Genomic DNA, 22,579 nt, shown 5'->3' with positions numbered 1-22,579 from the left:
AAAAGAACGGAGGATCTCTGGCACACAGTTCGTCCCTTCTGAAGAGGGAAATGGTTCTAAAGGACTTAAGGATACCTCTGTCTAGCATTTCTAGCCCAGAGCTTAGACTCATTAGATGGGTAGATTCAGAAAGGGAATACTTGAACACTTCATAGAATTAACACATTTTGCACTTGGACTCCTCATGTAACACTGCCATTGACTTAAGTTGATCAGACTCCTGAGGCGGAAGCCGGGAGAGCGCATTGCATTGCTTTTTAAAAATTGTAAAACTGTCACGAATTTACTTGTGCTAGCTTTTAAAACTCACCACAGCAACTCTGTAAACTGCTAAGAATCGAGCACTTCACTCAGTTCAGGTAGCGTACTCTAATGCTGCCGGCTGACCCCTAATTGATTCACTCCTCTGACGCTCGCAGCGCGAGGACTCAGGCCACGCCCACTTGTTTGGCCACGCCCCCCGGAGACGACTACATAACGCTGAGTAAAAGCGCCAGGTAGCCCATTGATCAGACTCCTGAGGCGGAAGCCGGGAGAGCGCATAGCGCATTGCATTGCTTTTTAAAAATTGTAAAACTGTCACGAATTTACTTGTGCTAGCTTTTAAAACTCACCACAGCAACTCTGTAAACTGCTAAGAATCGAGCACTTCACTCAGTTCAGGTAGCGGACTCTAACGCTGCCGGCTGACCCCTAATTGATTCACTCCTCTGACGCTCGCAGCGCGAGGACTCAGGCCACGCCCACTTGTTCGGCCACGCCCCCCTGTCCCCATCCTCAACAATCATTTTATAATGTGTCTATGGCGGAAGCGCAGCGGACGAGCGCAGCGGGAGTGCCGTTTGCGCGCCGAAGGCGCGCCTAAGGCAAGCCCGTCCGCGCCAGACCGAGCTCAGAGCCCACACCCCCGGCCGGGCCCAGCCTCCCTCTAATCAAATATTCACAAGAATCTCTGCACCAACTCAGAGAACCTTTACACACTAGGTGCAACGGACTCATTACCCCGGAGGACAAGCATCCAAGATGCCCGAACTGCGCCTACAGGCTAACGCTTTCCCCCCATCCAGAACCCGCCTGCCTCGAGATGGCTCTGCTCAATTGTAGGTCCCTTCCTAAGCACCAGACAGAAATCAACCTACTGCTGACAGACTCCGCCATTGACGTCCTGTTTTTAACAGAAACTTGGTTGTCTACAAGTTCCGACCGGGACATTATCCAATCATTACCACCTGGGTACCTCATCAAAACCCTCAACAGACCGAAGGGAACGGGAGGGGGTTTAGCGATTATATATCGCGACAACCTATCATGTCAGTTTAAAGACAGCCCCATCCTAGATAGCGAAAATGTTCTTTTCTCCTTACATCTGCCTCCATCTACCACCCTATCTGGTGTCTTAATCTACCGCCCACCAGGACAGGTAGGGTGTTTCATAAACTCACTAATGGACGCCATCTCCTCTCTTGCCTGCGTGACTCCAAATTTCACAATCCTTGGAGACTTAAATCTCCACTTCGATGACCACGCTAACAAACTTGCCTCAGATTTAAAAACCGATCTAACATCCCTCAATCTACAACTGCGCAGCAATGAACCTACTCATATGAAAGGACATCTGCTAGATCCCATTTTTTCCAATCTCACCAAACTTTCCGTACAAACTCCTCTGCCCCTCCCCTGGTCAGACCACTTCTTGGTTCCTTTTAAACTTCAACTTCCAGGGAAGAAGTCGGAAACTCCCCGTCCCCAGGTCCCATCACGCCCATGGAAAAAATTGGACACCAACCTATGGGAACGTCCGCTGTCAACCACTTTACCAGTAGTAGACCCAGACCCCTCTAAAGCCGAAGTCCAATTGCATAAATGGATTAACGATTCCCTTAACTCAGTCCTGCCACTCAAACCTCTTCCAACTAGCAGAAAATCCTCCAAACTGCCGTGGTTTACTCAGGAATTACGTGAACTAAGAAAGAAAGGCAAAAGGCTAGAGCGCCAATGGAGAAAAAACTGGATTACAGAAGACAAAAGTGAATACAGAGCCCATATTAGGCTCTATAAAAACACTTTAAAAACAGCGCAGGCCTCCTACTTCGAGGATCAAATAGCCTCAGCGGCCAATTCCGCAAAAGAGACCTACCGCATAGCTAATCTCCTCACCAAAATGCAGGACCCACCGCCGACTCCAGACCTGGAGGGCGTAAAATGTAACCAGATGGCCGAATTTTTCTCGGCAAAATTGAAAAAATCCTGACCTCCCTACCGGCCCCTTCCATCTCCCAAGGATGCTCTATCTCCTCTCCTCTCCTCTCCTCTCCAAGACGCCCCGAGATTATCCACCTTCCCCCAAATCACCACAGATGTTTCTTAACATCCTACATACGATCAAAAGTGGTGCCCCGTCAGACCCAGCCCCGATCAGTAAACTCAAGCTGGTTGCTTCTACTGTAGCCCCCCCTCTTACCAACTTGATCAATGCCTCTTTCAAAGCTGGCACAGTCCCGGCAAACTGGAAAAAAGCCACTGTCATGGCGCTTATAAAAAAGCCGCATCTAAACCCTATGGACCCATCTAACTTTAGACCTATCTCACTGCTGCCGGCCATCAGCAAAATCGCTGAACGTGTAGCAAATCAACAACTCTCAGAGTTCCTAGAAACTAATCACCTCCTCCGCCAGTCTCAGACAGGTTTCAGACCGGGACAAGGGACCGACACCGCACTGTTAGCCGTGGTCGAAGAAACTAGGAGCATTATGGACGCAGGAGGATCAGTGGCAGTGATCCTCCTCGACCTAAGTGCCGCCTTCGACACGGTGGACCATGCAACCCTCATACAACGGCTTGGTCTGATAGGAGTGGCGGACTTCGCCTTAGCCTGGATTAAATCCTTCCTCGAAGATAGGTCCTTTCAAGTGGCAGATGGGTACTCCACCTCCAAGGCTCAGGCACTCAAGTGTGGGGTCCCCCAGGGATCTTCCCTGAGCCCCACACTTTTTAATGTGTACATGGCACCCCTCGAGGATGTTGTCAAACCTTTTGGCATCAAATCTATAATGTACGCCGACGACACACAGCTCGTTGTTTCCCTTAACCAATCAGACAATTCCCTCTCGAATCTATCCAGTTGTCTTGAGAAGGTGCACCAGTGGATGTGCGACTCCCGGTTAAAATTAAACGGTGAGAAATCAGAAATACTCCTCTTGGGAAATCCAAACAAAATCCCCACATCCCTTCCCTGGCCGCCATGTATGGGAACTCCACCAATCCCCAAATCAGAGGTAAAGAGCCTGGGGATATGGCTGGACCAGGATCTCAGTTTTAAGACTCAAGCTAGAAAAACTGCGGGAACCTGCTTCGGCCTCTTAAAGATGGCACGAAAGATTCTCCATCTAATCCCCCACCAATCTAGGAAGCTCCTGATGCAGGGGCTGGTGAACTCCAGATTAGACTACGGAAATGTGTTGTATCTGGGGGCTCCAGCCTCTGTAGTCCACAGACTTCAATGTGCACAAAATGCGGCTGCAAGAATCCTAACAGGAACTAAAGCGAGGAGCTCGGCCAAACCAGCCCTCAGAAACCTGCACTGGTTGCCAGTAAAAGAACGGGTCAACTTCAAAACCCTGTGCATTGCCCACAGAATAATGCATGATGAAGGCCCTCCCATTCTCAGACCACTTCTGACACAGCACCAGTCCAGTAGACAATTAAGATCTAACTCCCTATCCCTCGCAAACGTCCCTAGAATTAGGAAGGCCAGAACCGGCGGTCGCCTGTTCTCTTACAATGCCCCCAGATTGTGGAACTCCCTCCCACTCTCTCTGAGGCAAGAACACAACCACCTCAGGTTCAGGAAGCGACTAAAAACCTGGCTCTTCCCCTAAATTTCCCCTGATTACCTCTCCCCCGTTTCCCCACCTTGCTGGAGTTATGGTCACTAGAGCTGGGATGCCCTAGGGTAGCTACGCGCTCTATAAATCCCAAAATCAATCAATCAAGTATAGCTCACCAATGCAGGCATTTGGTCGCAACGCCAATTCACCTGACAAAATAGAAGTAAACTTTTTGACAGCATGGTCTAAAAACTGCGTACTTTGTTGTTGCTTTGTTAAAGTATTTACATATTTTGACATTTTCAACTTGGCACTGTAAACAATGACAAAATACTGGGCAGTGAAAAAGCAGCATGTTTTTTCGGCACAAACAGTAAATAACTAAGGTTAAAAATATTTCCACTAATGTGCCTATTTTGAAACATCGTGGAAAAGGAGAAAAAAAATCGAATGCTCTGTGGATGAATTCTGCCTAGTGTGACAGGGGGCACTACATCCAGTATCCCTGCTGGCGGCAACAGTATTAAGGAACCGTAGCACAACAACATGTAAAACAGCACTCATGAGTTTTTAAAGTATTCAATTCGAATATTAAAAAAGCCAAGCACATACCCTCATACTTCCATGTATGATGTACTTCTACTTAACCCACCCTGATAAAGGGAAAATTCAGTACCTTGTTGAGCAAGTCCATTCGAAACAGAACAAAAGAGTACTGCTATGAAGGTCAGCTTGTAGGCCATCTGAAAAATAAAAATTGCTTTATTAGCTGGGTTAAAACAAGATAAGTATTTAAAAGTGGATTATCGCAAAACATATCATAGTTCGCTATCACAGACAATGTACATGCAAGAATACCTATTCATCACTTCAAACCCACAGTTCAATAGAGAGATGCATATTTAAACAAGTGCAACATGGAGGGGCTGTAAAAAGTTTGTCAGTTTGCATGCACACTGCTCATTTTATTTCTATGTTAATTCACTGGCTATGTGAAGTGAGACGTTGACGAAAGTTCTGCAAAAGGAGGAGAAAATGCTTAACAAGCATTTGCAATGCAATAGGTCTCGCATTTGCAAGAGTTTAAGCTATTGGGTTTGTAAATGACAATGCGTTTTATTTATTATTTTGGCAATTAACACATAAATAAAAGGCATTGTCATTTACAATGCCATTAGCTCAAACTCTGGTAAAAGCAAGAACTTTTGCATTTCAAAGAAGCGGCCACCATTGTCCGGGCTGCTTTGAAAGTGAAAGCGTGTTGCAGGAAAGCATGTCTTGTCTGCAGTATGTGAATCTCATTAAATAAAATAGTGCTTACAGACTAAAATAAGACGTACCTTGTAAGAACCGAGGGCCAGTCCTTATGGGAGGTTACAAATGAATACAAGGCAGGACTAAGGAGGGACTAACAAGCCTTTTAACGAATCAGAAGCCAGCATTTACGAAGAACAATGGCACAGACAATGAAAAATATGGATGGAGAGCAGGCAGGGCTTCAAGTCCATACTCTAATATAGCATGCCTCGTAGAGCAGCGCTGCCCAGGCAAGCACGGTCACTCACTAAAAAAGAAAAAAGTGACTAAAAGCCTTTTCTATCTAAGCACCTAGGCTCTGGAACAATATACCCGCATTCTTCAGAAATATCCCACTGGTGCTTCACTTTAAGAAAGAGTTGAAGACACCACTCTTTAAAGAACACTACATTACAATACAATAACCATCCACAACCCAACATCTTCTCATATTACTGACTCTAAGCTTGCCATTTACCATGTACAGCGCTGTGCTGCCTTTTGGCTGGGTTCAAGCTAAAGAAATACCATATAATACACATACATACAATAGGCAAGTGGCCCAAAACATACACGTTTCCTACATTTGCTTTGATAGATACCAGTTTGTCAAACGAAGGATCTAAAAAGTCAACCCTTATGAAACAAAGTAACTCCAAAACTTCAATTCATGCAATATTGTTTAAAAGTCAATCATGGTGGTGACGAACAATTTACTTACCTTCGGTAACGCTTTTTCTGGTAGAGACAGTATATGCCTGTGGATTCCTCACCTTGTGAAGATCCCCCTTGCGTCAGCAACATTCGGAAATTCTTTTGTAGCTTTGCGCCGACGACTTCATAGAGGCACGGCATCGCACGAGACTCCGCTGACATCACCGACACTACAATAGGCCCACGCCGGCGTGATGACATCAGTTCCGCCCTTTTTTCCGTGCCATCGAGGCACACGGACGGACCAATGACAGTAGACATATACACAGTATACGCAGTACAAATATCAAGGTAACACAGTGTGAAGCAAATGCAATAAAACATTTGAAATAAGCAACTCCTTGACAATAAAGTAAATACATTACAGTAACTCTGGTATAGAAGAGTGGACAACGGGGAGGCGGGTGGGTCAGTGAGGAATCCACAGGCGGATACTGTATCTACCAGAAAAAGCGTTACCGAAGGTAAGTAACTTGTTCTTCTGATAGATACATCTGCCAGTGTATTCCTCACCTTGTGAATAGAGTCCCACAGCAGTCCCCACTCCCGGAGGAGGGTGTCCACTCTTCTAAACCAGAAAATCCTGGAGGACAGAGCGCGCAAAGTGGCCATCCCTCCTCACCTCAGTGTCCAAGCAATAATGCTTTGCGAAAGTGTGGAGGGAGGCCCAAGTAGCCGCTCTACAAATATCCTCAACAGGCACACCTCCAGAAAGAGCAGATGTTGCAGACTTAGCTCTAGTGGAGTGGGCTCTAATACCCTCTGGAGGATCCTTACCAGCTAAAGAGTAGCAGATCTTTATACAGAGGATGATCCATCTTGAAAGAATTCTTTTATGTACCACTCTTCCTTTCTTGCAGCCAGCAAACCCAACGAAGAGCTGGTCATCCATTCGATAGTCTTTAGTTCTATCAAAATAAAAACTCACCGCCCTCTTGGGGTCCAGACGGTGCAGTCTCTCCTCCTCCTTGGAAGGGTGAGGGGGAGGATAAAAGGTAGGAAGGGTAATAGATTGACCTAAGTGGAAGGGAGACACCACCTTAGGGAGAAAAGCAGCCCTGGTCCTAAGAACCATTCGATCAGCATGAATGGTCAAGAACGGGGGCTTGGAACTAAGAGCTTGAAGCTCACTTACCCTCCTTGCCGAGGTGATCGCAACCAGGAAGACTGTCTTAAAAGACAAAAGCCTCATGGGACACTTGTGTAAGGGTTCGAAGGGAGAACCCATCAAGTAGGTTAATACAAGATTTAAATCCCACTGAGGAACAATAAAAGGAGTAGGAGGGAACTTATTAGTGAGTCCCTTCAGAAATCTCAAAATTACAGGAGATTTGAAAAGATACGGCTGGTCCGGCAAACAAAGAAATGCCGACAATGCCGAAAGATAGCCCTTCACCGTAGCAACAGCAAATCCTTGCTGCGCCAAAGAAAGAGCAAACTGTAGAAGAACTGTGGAGAAGTGTGGCTCACTGGTTAGAGGAGGCAGACCTGGAAGCAGAGGTCAGCCCGGGACCAGGGTTCAATTCCCGCTCGGCGGGGTCTTGAGTCCTAAAAAAATGTCCATGGACTCGACAATTCTCGCTCCGGTGCCTACTCGATTCACGGGTTCACACTCTGCGACTCTGGGCAATAGCTTGCTTAATCTCCACAACGGCCCCTCGTGGCGGGATGCCTGGCTTTCACCTTGCGGATACCCTGCTGGGGTTATCTCACAGGGGAATACCAGGACGGGTTCCCTAAGCAAGCGCTTAGAAACCGCTTGGTGATTTGCGCTATATAAATTCCTGTACATTTACAATATCAGATAAATGGGCTTTCAAAGGGTCAACCGATCTCTCCCCACACCAAGAGACAAATTTAGCCCATCTGTAAGAATAAATGGACTTAGTGGAGTCACGTCTAGCTGATAATATGACATCCACCACATCGTGTGGGAGAGAAAAAGAGTTCAGGTTGCCCCGTTCAATCTCCAAGCATGAAGGTGTAATGTCTGGAGGTGGGGGTGTAGAACCTGCCCCTCCATCTGGGAGAGGAGATCTGCCCTGTGAGGGAGACGGAGCGGCGGGCGAGAGGAGAGGTGGAGAAGATCCATGTACCACACCCTTCTTGGCCAATCCAGGGCGACCAATAGAACTTGGGCCCGGTCTTGGCGAATCTTCCTCAGAACCCGAGGAATCAAAGGTATGGGAGGAAACGCGTAAAGGAGTTGCGAGTCCCAACTCAACTGAAACGCGTCCCCCCAAGGCTCCCTGCATCGGAAACTGGAGGCTGCAGAATGACGGGCAGTGAGCATTCTCGCGAGTGGCGAACAGGTCCATCTGAGGAGTCCCCCACGCCCGAAAGACGTGACGAACCACCTCCGGATGAAGCCTCCACTCGTGGTCGGCCGAGAACTGCCGTCTGAGACTGTCTGCTCGCACGTTCAGAACTCCGACTAGATGATTTGCCATCAGACAAATCTGGTGGTCCTGAACCCAGGACCAGAGGCGCAGAGCCTCTCTGCAGAGACACTGCGACCCTACTCCTCCCTGTTTGTTGATATACCACATCGCGGTCGTGTTGTCCGTCAGGACTTGCACCGACAGACCGCGAAGGGAAGGGAGGAAGGCCTTGCGTGCCAAACGTATCGCCCTCAATTCCAGAAGGTTGATGTGAAGCAACCTTTCCTCTGGAGACCAAAGACCCTTGATCTCCAGATCCCCCAGATGAGCACCCCACCCTAGAGTGGAGGCATCCGTGATCACTGTGGCAACCGATGGAGGAAGATGAAAAGGCTTTCCTTGTGACAGATTGCCTTCCACGCTCCACCAAGACAGATCTGCTGCAGTTGCTCTGGAGATCCTGATCGACTCCCTGAGATCTCCGTTGTGTGGATACCACTGCCTGTGGAGGCACCACTGAAGTGCCCTCATGTGCCAGCGTGCATGGTTAACCAACAGGATGCAGGAAGCCATCAGACCGAGCAGGCGAAGGACCTTCAGGACCGGAACGACCGCTCCATTGTAGAATAAAGAAATCATTTCCTGTATGTCGCGAATCCTTTGAGGTGGAGGGAATGCACGACATACAGTTGTGTCCAGTACAGCACCTATGAACAGGTTGCGCTGGGAGGGCACCAGGTGAGACTTGGGTACATTTATCGAAAAACCCAACCAGTACAACAACTGAGTTGTCTCCTGCAGATGCTGGAGCACCTTCTCCGACGACTCTGCCTTGATCAGCCAGTCGTCCAAATAGGAGAATACTGGAATTCCCAACCTTCTGAGATTTGCTGCCACCACCGCCATCACCTTGGTGAAGACTCGAGGCGCAGTAGTAATTCCAAAAGGAAGGACCGCAAACTGATAGTGTTGCGATCCCACCGTAAAACGGAGATACTTCCTGTGCGACTTTAGGATTGGGATGTGGAAATACGCATCCTGCAAGTCGAGCGACACCATCCAGTCTTCTTTTAGCAACGCTTGAAGAACCTGTGCAAGGGTGAGCATCTTGAATTTCTCTTGTTTCAGATAGAGATTCAAGATCCTGAGATCCAGGATTGGACGAAGCTTGCCATCCTTTTTGGGTATCAGAAAATACCGGGAGTAGCATCCCTGACCCCTTTCCTGCTCTGGGACCACCTCTATCGCACCCTTTCTTAACAGTGTCAGCACCTCCTCCTGCAGAAGTAACAGATGTTCCTCCGTGCAAAAACCTTGGCAAGGAGGGTAATTGGGAGGGAATTCCCGAAAGGGAAGGGCATACCCATTTTCTACGAGATTGAGAACCCAAAGATCTGATGTAACAGATTCCCAATCCCGTAGAAAGTAGGTAAGCCGACCCCCCACGATCCTGAATGGTGGATCTAGAGCTGCTTTTCTGAGGCTTGGGGTTAGAGGATGTAGAGGAGGAAGAGGCTTGATAACCTCGAGGCCTAGCTCTTTGCTTTCCCCTATAAGATCTGTACAAGGGGTTCTGCTGCTGACCTTGCCGATAGTTGCGAAAGGAAGAGCGTCCAAAACCTCTGAACTTCCTGGCTGAAGAACCTCTGAATTGAACCCCTAAAGACTTAGCAGTTGGTCTACTGTCTTTAAACCTTTCCAAGGCCGTATCAGCCTTCTTGCCAAAGAGGCCAGATCCATCAAACAGCAGATCCAGCAAAGCCGCCTGAACATCTGCCGAAAAGTCTAAAGATTTCAGCCAAGCCGATCTCCTAGTGGCAACCGCAGTGCCCATGATACGTGCCACAGAGTCTGCAGTGTCCAGACCACTCTGTATCACTTGGCGTGCCGCAGCCTGTGCATCTGATAGAACCTCCTCAAAATCTCTCCTGCTGTCATCAGGAATCTTAGGAGTTAAAGTACGCATAGTGTCCATAAGAGCATGCACATACCTCCCCATAAGGCAAGTGGCATTAGTTGACTTCAACGCCATACTTGCAGAGGAGAAAGTCTTTTTAGCCACTTGATCTTGCTTCTTAGCCTCTTTGTCACCAGGGACCTGAGGAAAGGCACTCGCATTCTTTTTGTAACAGGCTGCCTGTATGACTAGACTCTCAGGTGACGGATGAGACGTCAGAAAAGCAGGGTCCTCAGGTGCAACCCTGTATCTTCTCGCCACACTCTTGGATACTGCAGGAGCTGACAGTGGTTTTTTCCACACCTCCATAATAGGTTCCGTTAAGGCTTCATTAAACGGAAGCAATGGTTCCACCACAGAGCTAGGTGAATGCAAAACTTCAGTAAGAAGATTAGACTTAAACTCCACTGTTGGTAAAGTCAATTGCAGAAGTTATGCTGCCTTCCTCATCACCACATGATAAGGCTGGACGTCCTTTGAAGGCGTATCAGAGCCGGATGGTAACTCCCACTCAGGAGAAAAATCAAGACTACCAGCATCAGCCAGATCCTCAAAACAATCATCTTCCAGTTCACCTTCCTCCATATCAGGACGAGACTCCAAATATCTTTGCTCCTCCAAAAGGCGTTGTGCTTCCCTTCTGGACCTCTCCTTTACACGCTTCGCAGCCGGATCCACCAACGGCTCCGACTGAGCCGGGATCGACGTCGGTATCGAATCCGAAGGCCCAGTGGGATGCTCTCGAGGTCGATCTGGAGCGGGTGACGCCGGAACAGGCGTCAACTACCTCGGCGGAGCCGGGTATTGCCATGGCGGCGTCGGAGCCGGCATAAAAGGCATGAATGGAGCAGGAGGATAGGAGTGAGGGACTCCTAAATTGAAGGCCAGAGGACCCATGGGACCCGGAGGTGCGCCAGAGGGGTACCACGCCCTTGAAAAGACACCATACATAGCATTTAAAAATGCTGATGGGTCCTGGCCTGGGGCTGGGAAGGGTGGCTGAAAACCCTCAGGCTGGTCTTGTGGAGGGTTCGGATTCGGCTCTTCGACAGGTGCAGAATCCACATCCACCTGAACCTCCTCCTCATCTCGGGCCGGGGACGGCGCCGGAGACGGATTCGAAGCCGGAGTCGGCGACTGTACCTGCGACACCGAAGGCGAGGCCTCACCTTCATGATCCGAGACATCCAGCGTGACCACCTTGGAACGTACCTTCTTCGGTGACCTCGAGCCAGACTCCTTACCGGAATGACGTCGGGACTCATGCCTCTTCTTCTTAGGTCTCCTTCTCGACTTCGAAGCATGGTCTGAAGCGGACTTCGAAGAAGACTCCTCTCGAGATCTGGATCTTGACTTCGATCTCGACCTCGCCCGTCGAGAGTGAGACCTCGAAGATTTTCCCTTGCCAGCCTTCAGCTTCGCTATCAGGAGTTTGGGCTCTCTTTCTCTCAGGGCCTTCGGGTTCATCTTCCGACAAGATGAACATCCATCCACATCATGGTCAGAGCTCAAACACCAAATGCAGTCCTCGTGCGGGTCAGTAATGGACATCATTTTCCCGCACTCCCTGCAGGGCTTGAAGCCGGTCTTCTTTGTCGACATTGTGAAGAAACAAGATACAAAGAAGCAGAAAACGAATAATAAGGTAACAAAGTCACCAGTTGGCTACTGAGATTCCCGAGACCGCTAGTGTCGACGACGCGGAAAAAAGGGAACGGATGTCATCACGCCGGCGTTGGCCTATTGTAGTGTCGGTGACGTCAGCGGAGTCGCGTGCGATGCCGTGCCTCTATGGCGTCGTCCACGCCGGCACGAAGCTACAAAAGAATTTCCGAATGTTGCTAACGCAAGTGGGATATTCACAAGGTGAGGAATCCACTGGCAGATGTATCTATCAGAACTGCACCCACCAATTATGGGGATTGTCACTACATTCAATTGTTCCAACAGACAACTACAAACACTTAACTGCAGTCCAATGTTCGCACATACCACCAACAAGCTAAAACTTAATCTACAACCCCCACCCCACGCACATACCACCAAGCAAATAATGTGGTTTGTCAGAATATTGTGTTAAAAAAAAAAACACGGTCGCCAAAATATTGACAACTGAAATATGGTGAAAGTAAGTACCCATTTTTGAAGTATAGATTTACTATGCTTAAACCCCCATCTGTTTACTTTGAAGATAGGTATACCTTCAAAAAGGCAATTGTGGATTTAAGAACAGTAAGACTGTACTTAGTTGGGTATTCTTTGCTTCACAATATTTTGGTAGTCGATTTTCACGCAATTATTCTTTTTGCAGGACAATATTTATAATCTAATATTCAGGTAGGATACCAAAAATGTGCCACTTCTTAAATACTCAAACACTACATGTAGAACCCGTTTTATCTTTCCACACTTCATGAAAACACCTCTATTGTATTGATTACTAAAATATTTTGGACGTTGCAGTTTTTGAACGTCAGAAAACAGATTTAGGCAATCGTGCAAGCTCCTGCCCTATAGATCATAGTTCTAATCTGGTTTGTATATCTGTCTAACAAGTGAACACAACAGCGCTAGCCATCAGTATGCTCAATATTCATCCGGCTTCTCTATAGTTGTAGTTAATTTATATATTTTTGCTATTTTAGAAATTAATGTACTCCATTGTTGCAAATGGCACTTTATCTGCTCCATTAAAGGGCAAGTTATGGCACCCATCAGTGCACTATACCTTTGCACGAGGACCTCTGCTGCTTTATTTAAAGATCAGCTTCTATTATGTGAATTTATGGTGACGTATTATTTATTGTAATTTATGAATTGTTGCACTTTACCTCTGCACATGGCACCTCAGTTAAAACTTTCTCATCTGCCGCCTCCATGTCACTCTTGTGCTCTTCTTTTTCAAAGCTGCTAAGTGCTTTTGGTTTTCCTTTTTGCTTAGGGGCCGAGCAGGCCAAAACCACTGCTGCAACCCCACTTGCAGCCTCTCTCCTGGGCCTCGTGAGACTCCACCCATGTTTGTGGTAAGCCTCCTGGGCAAATGAGGTCTTCCCACCCAGCCTCCAAAAGTACTTTTAAAGCCTCCCTCACAGCCGCCCCTTTTTAACAGTTTTTTTCATATTAACTGGGAAAAATGTGACCTAGCAGTAACCCACCATCAGGAACACTGCATACACCACTGGAATACCAAACTGTATACAACCAGTCTAACTGCTACTTTAGCTCCTCCCCTGGGATCCCACAGTCAATCCATAGGTCTAAGAGAGGGGAGCTGGGCAGGTGGACAGAGTGGGAAAAACAGAACGGTGAGGCACCCTGGGGCACAAGAAGCCTTGGCACTGTAGACCTGCCTGAGAATTTTCTCTTAATCATAGAATGTTGACCTGAGACTGGTAGCGGGTTCCATCGAAACTGGGCTGCTCGGACCGTACCCTTCGGTGCAGTGCAACAAGTTTCCATTCTTTACCTTTACTTGGACGCAGGAAAAAAATCCGCCTGTCAAAGTTTCAAGCAGTGAATGATACAGTTCCACTGGGAGTTGCTAATCTTTATCTAAAACCAGACATCCGAAAGCACGCCTGCGGCCTGAGAAGGTAGAGAGCCACTAGGACCTCACAGCAAAAGAGACGCCGTACATGTGCACATCGCGTGTCTGTACGCATGCACATCTCCTCAGCAAAAGAGACGTGTGTGTACGTGTGCACATGTCCTGTCCCCCTTTGCCCAACAAACCAACAATAGGTCTTGCCAAGGCGAGTAGCGCATGGGCTGCGTCGCTAGGCGAGACCTAAAAAGGGCCCCTTCAATGCAGCTGTAAGATTTCCCGCTGCCATGCAGGCCGAGACAATTTAGTCGCTGATCTATTAGCGGTGCAGCTTGTTCTATTCCAGCACCCTGAAATCCCAGAGTGGTGAATTTCGGGCTCCGGAGAGACTCCTGTTGCAGTTACCCGTGGATAATTTTCTTCTCACTTCAAAAGCCTGACATGAGGATAAGCAAGCTTTCTGTGCAACGCAATAGATGTTCAAGTAAAGGCTGTTTTACGACTGGCTTATGCTTAATCTGGAGTTGTTCAGTTTATAGCAGGGGTCTCCAACCTTTTCTGTAACAATAGCTACTCATGTTCAATGGAAACCATCCCCAGCTTCTAATACTAGAGATGTCAAGGTGAACGCCCCATGCAAGAGTGTCCGCATTGATCACATTGGTGCATTAGGGAGGGTTTCCAGCAATAATGTTAAAAATGCTTTGACAATTTGGGTAGTACATACAAACTATAGCTGCACTCTCCGGCACCAAGGGATAAACATGAGTAATAAATCTCTCCAACTCAAATAATAGCTTCAAACATTTGGAAAATGCAACTACTTTTATACAGACATCAGCTTATGAGTTCCGAAAATACACAAATTTGCGTCATGAATACATGTTTTTTTTGATTTTACATATCATAATTCAATTGAGCAAAAACTTCAATAGTCATAGGTTGGGGTGCACACAGGTAGTAGGAGAGCTACCGGTAGCTCACAAGCTACTAGTTGGCGACACCTGGTATATAGTCATAAGTCCTAACCAGACAACCTTGGGAACATGACCTTTGATCAGGTTCTAAAAAAATAAATAAAAAAAAAGCTGCCATAGACTGATGGTCTGAGGATCAAGAATTCTTTGTATACTTTTTCAACAACAAACAAGCATTTACAATGCAATAGGTCTCGCAATTACATTGTTTTGAGCTATTGGCATTGAAAATGTTAGTTTTTTTTTCCTTCGTGAAGCATTAATCAAGTAATGGCGTTGTAAATGACAATATCTTTTACCCCCGGTTGACCCCCGCAAAGCTCATCAGCATGTACCGGTCACTGTTTGCTGCGCACCCAACAAATCCAGAACGGACAGCTGTTTCTCCCAGTGGAGCTATTTCACGAAACTCGCTTAAAAGCCCGTTAAGATTTATTTTAAGTGCACGTTTACTGTATATTTGGACCAGTGGCCCAGCTATTAATGGAGTGGAGGGGGCAGTGAGGTGCCTCATGCAAATAATAGCAGTTTTTTGTTATTTTATATGTTCTACTGCCAAACAATGGTTTTGGGACATTTTCTGTGCTTGCAGTACCCCCCTTTTTGAAATATTTTGGCCACCATAAGTGTGGAAGGGTATGCTCAGACGTGAGTCCCTTGCTCACTGCACCATCAGGATTCAAGCAAGCCGGGCCGAAGACGGCTGTAATGCCAGAAACCGGTCCCCGGAAGCTTGTTTCCTTTCCAGTGAAGAATTGGCTTGGTAGTTTGGTCTGCCCTGTTCCCATGATGCACTGGGCCAGGGACAGACTAATTTGCATATAGCCAGGTTCTGAACTGGGATGGTGCAGTGAGCTAAAAAACGGTGATGGATCAAGCCCTGATCTGTTGACTGGGTAGGAGTGTTCTGATTAACTCAGATACTCTGTCCATCACCACCCCCTTTTTGAAATATTTTGGCCACCATAAGTGTGGAAGGGTATGCTCAGACGTGAGTCCCTTGCTCACTGCACCATCAGGATTCAAGCAAGCCGGGCCGAAGACGGCTGTAATGCCAGAAACCGGTCCCCGGAAGCTTGTTTCCTTTCCAGTGAAGAATTGGCTTGGTAGTTTGGTCTGCCCTGTTCCCATGATGCACTGGGCCAGGGACAGACTAATTTGCATATAGCCAGGTTCTGAACTGGGATGGTGCAGTGAGCTAAAAAACGGTGATGGATCAAGCCCTGATCTGTTGACTGGGTAGGAGTGTTCTGATTAACTCAGATACTCTGTCCATCACCACCCCCTTTTTGAAATATGCAGTAGAACCCAGCTCTAATTAAGCACTGGTTGGTGAGAAAGAAGAAGAGGATGGTTTGTGTTAAGGTGATGACTGAGCGCACCATTATCTTTGTAAAGAGAAACGTCACAAGTAAAAACGCACTCCGTGTCAATTTTTGTGAGAATCCAGCTCGAGCCAGTGAGCAGAGCCTCTTCCTGAAACCGAGGCACACGTCGCAGGGCGACGGTGCAGAAAAGTACACCTAACTGGAAGCTTCCATGAGAACCCCACTTCCAGCAAATACTGTACTGATCACTCTTTCACGGTTTCTAAACTATTCTAAAAAACACAAACACAATCTTAGTTAGGCCCCTGGAGAGCAGAACATACTCCCTTCTACACTACAAAGCACGCTCCCTTTCAGACATGAACGTCCGTGTTACATAACACAGCAATAAAAACAAGTAAAGTGCTAACAGTATAAATATGGGCACTGTTTAATAAACTAAGCCACTTCAATACAAGAGCAAAGGTGACTAAGTGACTGCTTCTGGGTTGACGGTGTTATTTACAGTCACTGCCAATTAAAGCTAGCTAGCCCGCTACTATGAGTTTATCAAACTTAATGCTATATTTTCTTCTGTTATGTTATGCTATGTTTTGTTGTGTTTTGTTATGCTTTGTTTTGTTATGCGATACTATGTTTCGTTATGCTATGCTGTGTTATGCTATGCTGTGTTATGCTATGCTGTGTTATGCTATGCTGTGTTATGCTATGCTGTGTTATGCTATGCTGTGTTATGCTATGCTGTGTTATGCTATGCTGTGTAATGCTATGCTGTGTTATGCTATGCTGTGTTATGCTATGCTGTGTTATGCTGTGCTGTGTTATGCTATGCTGTGTTATGCTATGCTGTGTTATGCTATGCTGTGTTATGCTGTGCTGTGCTATGCTGTGCTGTGCTGTGCTGTGCTATGCTGTGCTATGCTATGCTGTGCTATGCTGTGCTGTGCTATGCTATGCTGTGCTATGCTATGCTGTGCTATGCTATGCTGTGCTGTGCTATGCTTTGTTATGCTGTGTTGTGCTATGCTTTGTTTTGCTAGGCATTGTTTTGCTAGGCATTGTTTTGCTAGGCTTTGTTTTGCTATGCTTTGTTTTGCTATGCTTTGTTTTGCTATGCTTTGTTTTGCTATGCTTTGTTTTGCTATGCTTTGTTTTGCTATGATTTGTTATGCTTGCTATGCTTTGTTATGCTTGCTATGCTTTGTTATGCTTGCTATGCTTTGTTATGCTTGCTATGATTTGTTATGCTTGCTATGATTTGTTATGCTTGCTATGATTTGTTGTGTTTTGCTTTGCTTTGTTATTCTAGGCTATGGTTTGTTATGCTATGCTTTGTTTTATGATATGCTATGTTGTGTTATGCTATGCTATGCTTGTGTTTTGCTAGGCTTTGTTATCCTACGCTGTGTTTTGTTTTGCTATGCTATGTTGTGTTTTGTTATTCTTTGTTATGCTATACTATGCTTTCTTATGCTGTGGTATGTTTTGTGATGCTATGTTATGTTTCGTTGTGTTTTGTTATGCTATGTTTTGTTGTGTTTTGTTATGCTATGCTTATCACCTTAGGAGCTCGTAAACAAACCTCCCCAGTGCTGCGCTGTCCATTATCCAGTGCTGAACTGGACGTCCAGCGGTCGCACGCAGCACTGGGGAGGTAGTGCCCGTGACGACCGTTGGCCGACGGCAGCACCTAAAGGGTTATTTTGCTGTGCTTGTTTTGCTATACTATGTTTGGTTATGCTATGTTATGATATGCTGCATTTTGCTGTGTTATGCTATGCTATGCTTTGTTATGCTATGTTTTGTTATGGTATGCTATGTTTTGCTGTTTTGTTATGCCATGCTGTGTTTTGCTATGCTAGGTTTTGCTATGCTGCTATGTTTTGTTGCTCTGCTATGTTTTGTAATGCTATGTGTTGTTGCTATGTTTTGTTATGCGGTTTTGTTTTGCTGTGTTGGTGCTATGCTATGTTTTGTAATGCTATGCTTTGTAATGTCATGCTATGTTTTGTTATGCTATGCTATGATTTGTTTTGTTATGCTATGTTGTGTTGAGTTATGCTTTGTTTTGTGCAACTCAGTGCCACAATTACACGCCACATAATTACACTCGACTGACTGCAACATACACTCCACACAATACCACTCAGTGGCACAAAATTATGTGATGCATAATTACACTGCAGTCAATGCAACATACACTCCAAATAATACCACTCAGTGCCACATAATTACATGCCACATAATTACACTACTGAATACAACATACACTCCCCATAATACCACTCAGAGCCACATAATTACTCTACTCAATGCAACATGAATACACTCCACATACCACTTAGTACCACATAATCACACATCACAATTACACTATATTCAATGCAACAAATACACTCCACATATCACTCAATGCCACATAATTACATGCCACATATTTACACTACTCAACGCAACATAAATAGACTCAACATAATAACACTCAGTACCACATAATTATACTTCACATACGTACACTCTTTTCAATGCAACATAAATACACTCCATATACCACCACTGTGGCATATAATTACACACCACATAATTACACTCTACTCACTGCAACATAAATACACTCCACATAATACCACTCAGTGCCACATAAATATACGCCACATAATTGCACTGTACTCAATGCAACATAAATACACGCCACATAAATGCACTCTATACCACATACCACCAATCAACAGAAATGCACAAGACACCATGACAATTTCACTAAGCATAATTTCACTCAACACCACAGTTCCATGCCACACAATTCAACTCCACACATTTTCAATACACACCGCATAATTAAACAAACATATCTCAACTTCACAATCCACAACATACCTCCAATGCACACCATATTGTGTCACCACCTGATCACCAAACATCATTCACCACCATCATTTTGCATCAGCGCACCACCTAAGCATCACGTCAGTCTGCCCTTTGAATCAGGCATCTGTTGATTCATCTGGCATCTGTTGATTCTCCCCTAGTGTCCGTCCGATGCTCGTGTTCTAATTAAATGACTGTTTTCCAAACTCGACTCCACTCCACTGGTATTTATGTCCCGCTCCCCCATAACAAAAAAAAATAACAAACAAGCATGAGAACAGGCAGGAAAAAGTTGCCAGCAGTGCAAGTACAAAAAAACTAGAAGACATTTTTTATGTTAAAATCTTTTTTTTTTTTAATCAGGTTTTTCTGTTGTATATAATGTCGTCTTAGTATGCATAAAGTAACAAAAACCCTTAACACTTTTTATTATTACTTTTCAACATAATGAACAGCAGCCACAATGCTCTACAACATAGCCAAAGGTTCTGGCTAAACACGTAAGGTCCCAAAGGCGACACCTATTGGCTATACCAATGCTTGTTTGATGGGGTGCTTGCGAGAGTCCTTCAAACCAAACCGGTCAGATACACTTTTTTTTAACCTTAATTTCTCAAAAACTAAGAAACGGATTTACACTAAATCACAAAAAAGCACGCATTGGGACCAGGACTAGCTTCTTGCCAAATTTGATGTAATTTCGTTTCCTCGTTTTTAACTCACAGATCACTCCAAAACGTTCCATGGAGAAGCTAAAACAAAAAAAAAAAACAACAACAAAAGTACTTATCTGGAAAGTTTCAAACAGCATCAAAGTTATGACCAAACCAAAAAATACTTTTCCTATGGAAACGCATAGAACTACCCATCCTAACTTTAACTACCCAGTGGGGATCGCCACAGAGTAATATACACACACACACACACACACACACACACACACACAATTGTCTTGTATAAAACATTTATGTGTGTATGTATATATAGTGTGATTGTACATTTGCATCCACGTTTTACTGGCTTATTCCACGAACAAGCCTGCTAGTAATCCATACATTTACTAATGCGAATTTACTGTAAAATAACCAGCACGCAATGCACGGCAGGGCTGCCCTGTATTTGAAAACTACTCCTACTGGTGACAAATCAAACGTTCGCCTTTTTAGGGCAGACCTCCGTTGGATATGTAGCAGAGCCTTGCGCACAATATACACGTGTCTGTGGAACACTGACGTCGACGAAAATAGCTTGGAACACGAGCATTCCAAAGGAAACCGATCTTTCATAGTAAGAAGGTTGGGCACCGTCTCCACAAAGCGAGAACGCACTACAAAGTGCGTCTCCATATAAGGACAGGCCCTCGCCTCTGCTGAGCCGAATCCCCCAACACATCTCGTTACTCAGCTTCCTGCGTGCTGAGAATCACTGGACGACAATAACAGCTCTACCTTTTGCAACTTGCTGAAAGAATCTTGATTTGTTCCAACACTTGTGCATCGTGGAGTAAAGTTAAAGCTTCACGGAAAGCGCTGTGGAATAAGCAGTCAAGAACGTCTATGGAACTAAACTGCATTCTTCGTATTCAGAGTGGCAGAAAATGCATTGGATTACTTATGAAGTTTAGCATTAAAATAAAAATCTGTAACGTTTCATGTTTATAAAGTTCTTAAGGGAGAAGCTGTTAAACTTTCCTTTCTGATTGGTTTTGCATTCAACGTTATATAAAAAATTCGAAAACAAAAATACTCTTCGTGAGGTCTTTCATAGTGAATATTAGCATATAGTTAGTTGGCAACAGTCACTCATGACGTTATGTTCTCTTCTGGGTACAGAAATTAAAATAGGACTTTAAAAAGCACCTACGGTAGTAGTTCGGGTCACCGAGTCAGACTAAAGAAAGCAGGCGTTTACTGACATCACTCATGTGAGGATGGGTGATCAAATTATAAATGGCGAGATAGGCTAAAATTGCATGCACAAAGCCCTTCAAGCCCAATGCAACGCTCAGTTGAGGTATCGTTAAAATATTTGAACTACAGGTAAGAAGGGGGGGTCATGATCCTTGTCCAAAACGTCTTTATTTTATACTCCATTAGAGGTTAGACATTAGATGCACTACCATTTATTACTCCAAGATCTTTGGGAAATGCATAGCAATGGAAAGATAATTTTAGCAGCATGTCTCACTAATGAAGAAGTGGAAAAGAGAGCAGGTAAGCAAATGGAATACGAGTTTGCTCATGATTATGTTCCAAGATGGAGCATTATAGAATTATAAGTTTATGCCATGGTATCAGACAATTATCAGAAGGAAAATAATCAACATCACATTCTTTTTAAAGATGGGTATGCAGTTGATCATAATTTTGAAAATGGGTATATGTTAAACAATTGGCACAAATATAGGTCATGATTAATGAGATGTTGATGTACAGTACCCATACCAAAGCCACAAACCCCCCGTGCCAGGATACCCTCGTGGGTGATAGTGTGTTTTACAAATACACAACCACCACATCTTGATTAGATAGGTCGGTGGCGTAACGAAACTTGAAGGGGTCCCCCCTGCAAAGTACGTGGATGGGGTACCCCGTTCTCCACGCCACTCAAGATCGCTCAGGCCAGCCACACTGCAGGGGCTATTGCTACTCCACTGGTACCAAGAGGGCCATTATAAGTAACCCTAAATGGTGGAGTTAACAGTTGGGCTCAGTCTGCCTGCAGTCTATCATAGGTGGTGGTCTATCCACTACAGGGAAGTTTGCCCTATTTTAGGTGGGTTTCCTGATGTAGACTCCTGTCAGGATATACAACATTGGACCCACTCTTAGTTCGGTTTTGCCAAAAGTGTATCCACTGCTCCTTCTCTTTCACACCTCCTTTCTCCCTCTTGCTTTTATCTCTTCCATTCCCATTATTTCGGAGCTTCCTATCTTTTCTTCATTCTCATCCCAGCCTGTTTCTTTCTATTCTCTATCACTTTTATCTCCAACTTTTTCTCTCCCATCCCGTCACAATCATTCCACTACGCTTTTCCTATCTCTTGTGCAGTATTTCTCTCCATTTCTCTGCTCTTTTTAGGCTATCTGCTTTGTATTCCCTTCGTTCATTTTGTCACCCTCTCCATTCCCTATCTGGTTTCTTCTTTTATACCCCAGCTGACCTTGTCCCTATAGCACCTTGTGATTTGTTTCCTTGGCACTTGCTCGCAGAGTCCCTTGATTAGCGCTTCTAGTGCATTCTTATGCTCTTCATCAATCCTGTACAGACCTTATTGCCCTCCTTTTCTCATACTCTCCCAGAACCCCTAGCCTCAAAGCTTATATTTGTTTACTCAAGTCTTCACTGGTGTCTCTGTAGAGGCCAGATGGTGCCTGTTCACCAGTGCTATTTGTCCTTGCTCCCGTAGTGCCCTCAACCACAGCTGATTAATGTATAGGGTGACAACACAGAAAAAACAGACAGTGCACCTTGCCACACACATTAAATTGTCCAACTATCTTTTGTAGCAAATCAGTGATGTTTGATTACATCGTTTCAATCTCTCTCTCTCTCTCTCTCTCTCTCTACATACACACACCCAAACACACATACAAAAAGGTCACGGATAGAGGAGAGGATTTTGCTGGAGTGGGGGACACATTCTTACCTCTGACCCACCACAAGCACTTTTTGTTTTTGACCATG

At 45.4% G+C, this 22,579-nt stretch overlaps 1 protein-coding gene across 2 annotated transcripts in view; it reads right to left on the bottom strand.

Annotated features, from left to right (window-relative positions):
- LOC144784513 (integrin beta-1-like) overlaps nt 1-22,579 on the bottom strand; it is a 423,772-nt gene that overhangs the window by 353,259 nt on the left and 47,934 nt on the right. For both annotated transcript variants that reach the window (XM_078663338.1, XM_078663337.1), the window contains exon 2: nt 4,504-4,570. In XM_078663338.1, the coding sequence (XP_078519464.1) occupies nt 4,504-4,570 (67 nt within the window). The remainder of the gene's footprint in view (nt 1-4,503; nt 4,571-22,579) is intronic.

This window comes from Lissotriton helveticus, chromosome 10 (genome assembly GCF_964261635.1).
Source record: "Lissotriton helveticus chromosome 10, aLisHel1.1, whole genome shotgun sequence".
Taxonomy (NCBI): domain Eukaryota; kingdom Metazoa; phylum Chordata; class Amphibia; order Caudata; family Salamandridae; genus Lissotriton; species Lissotriton helveticus.
This window is presented reverse-complemented; position numbering and strand designations above follow the sequence as displayed.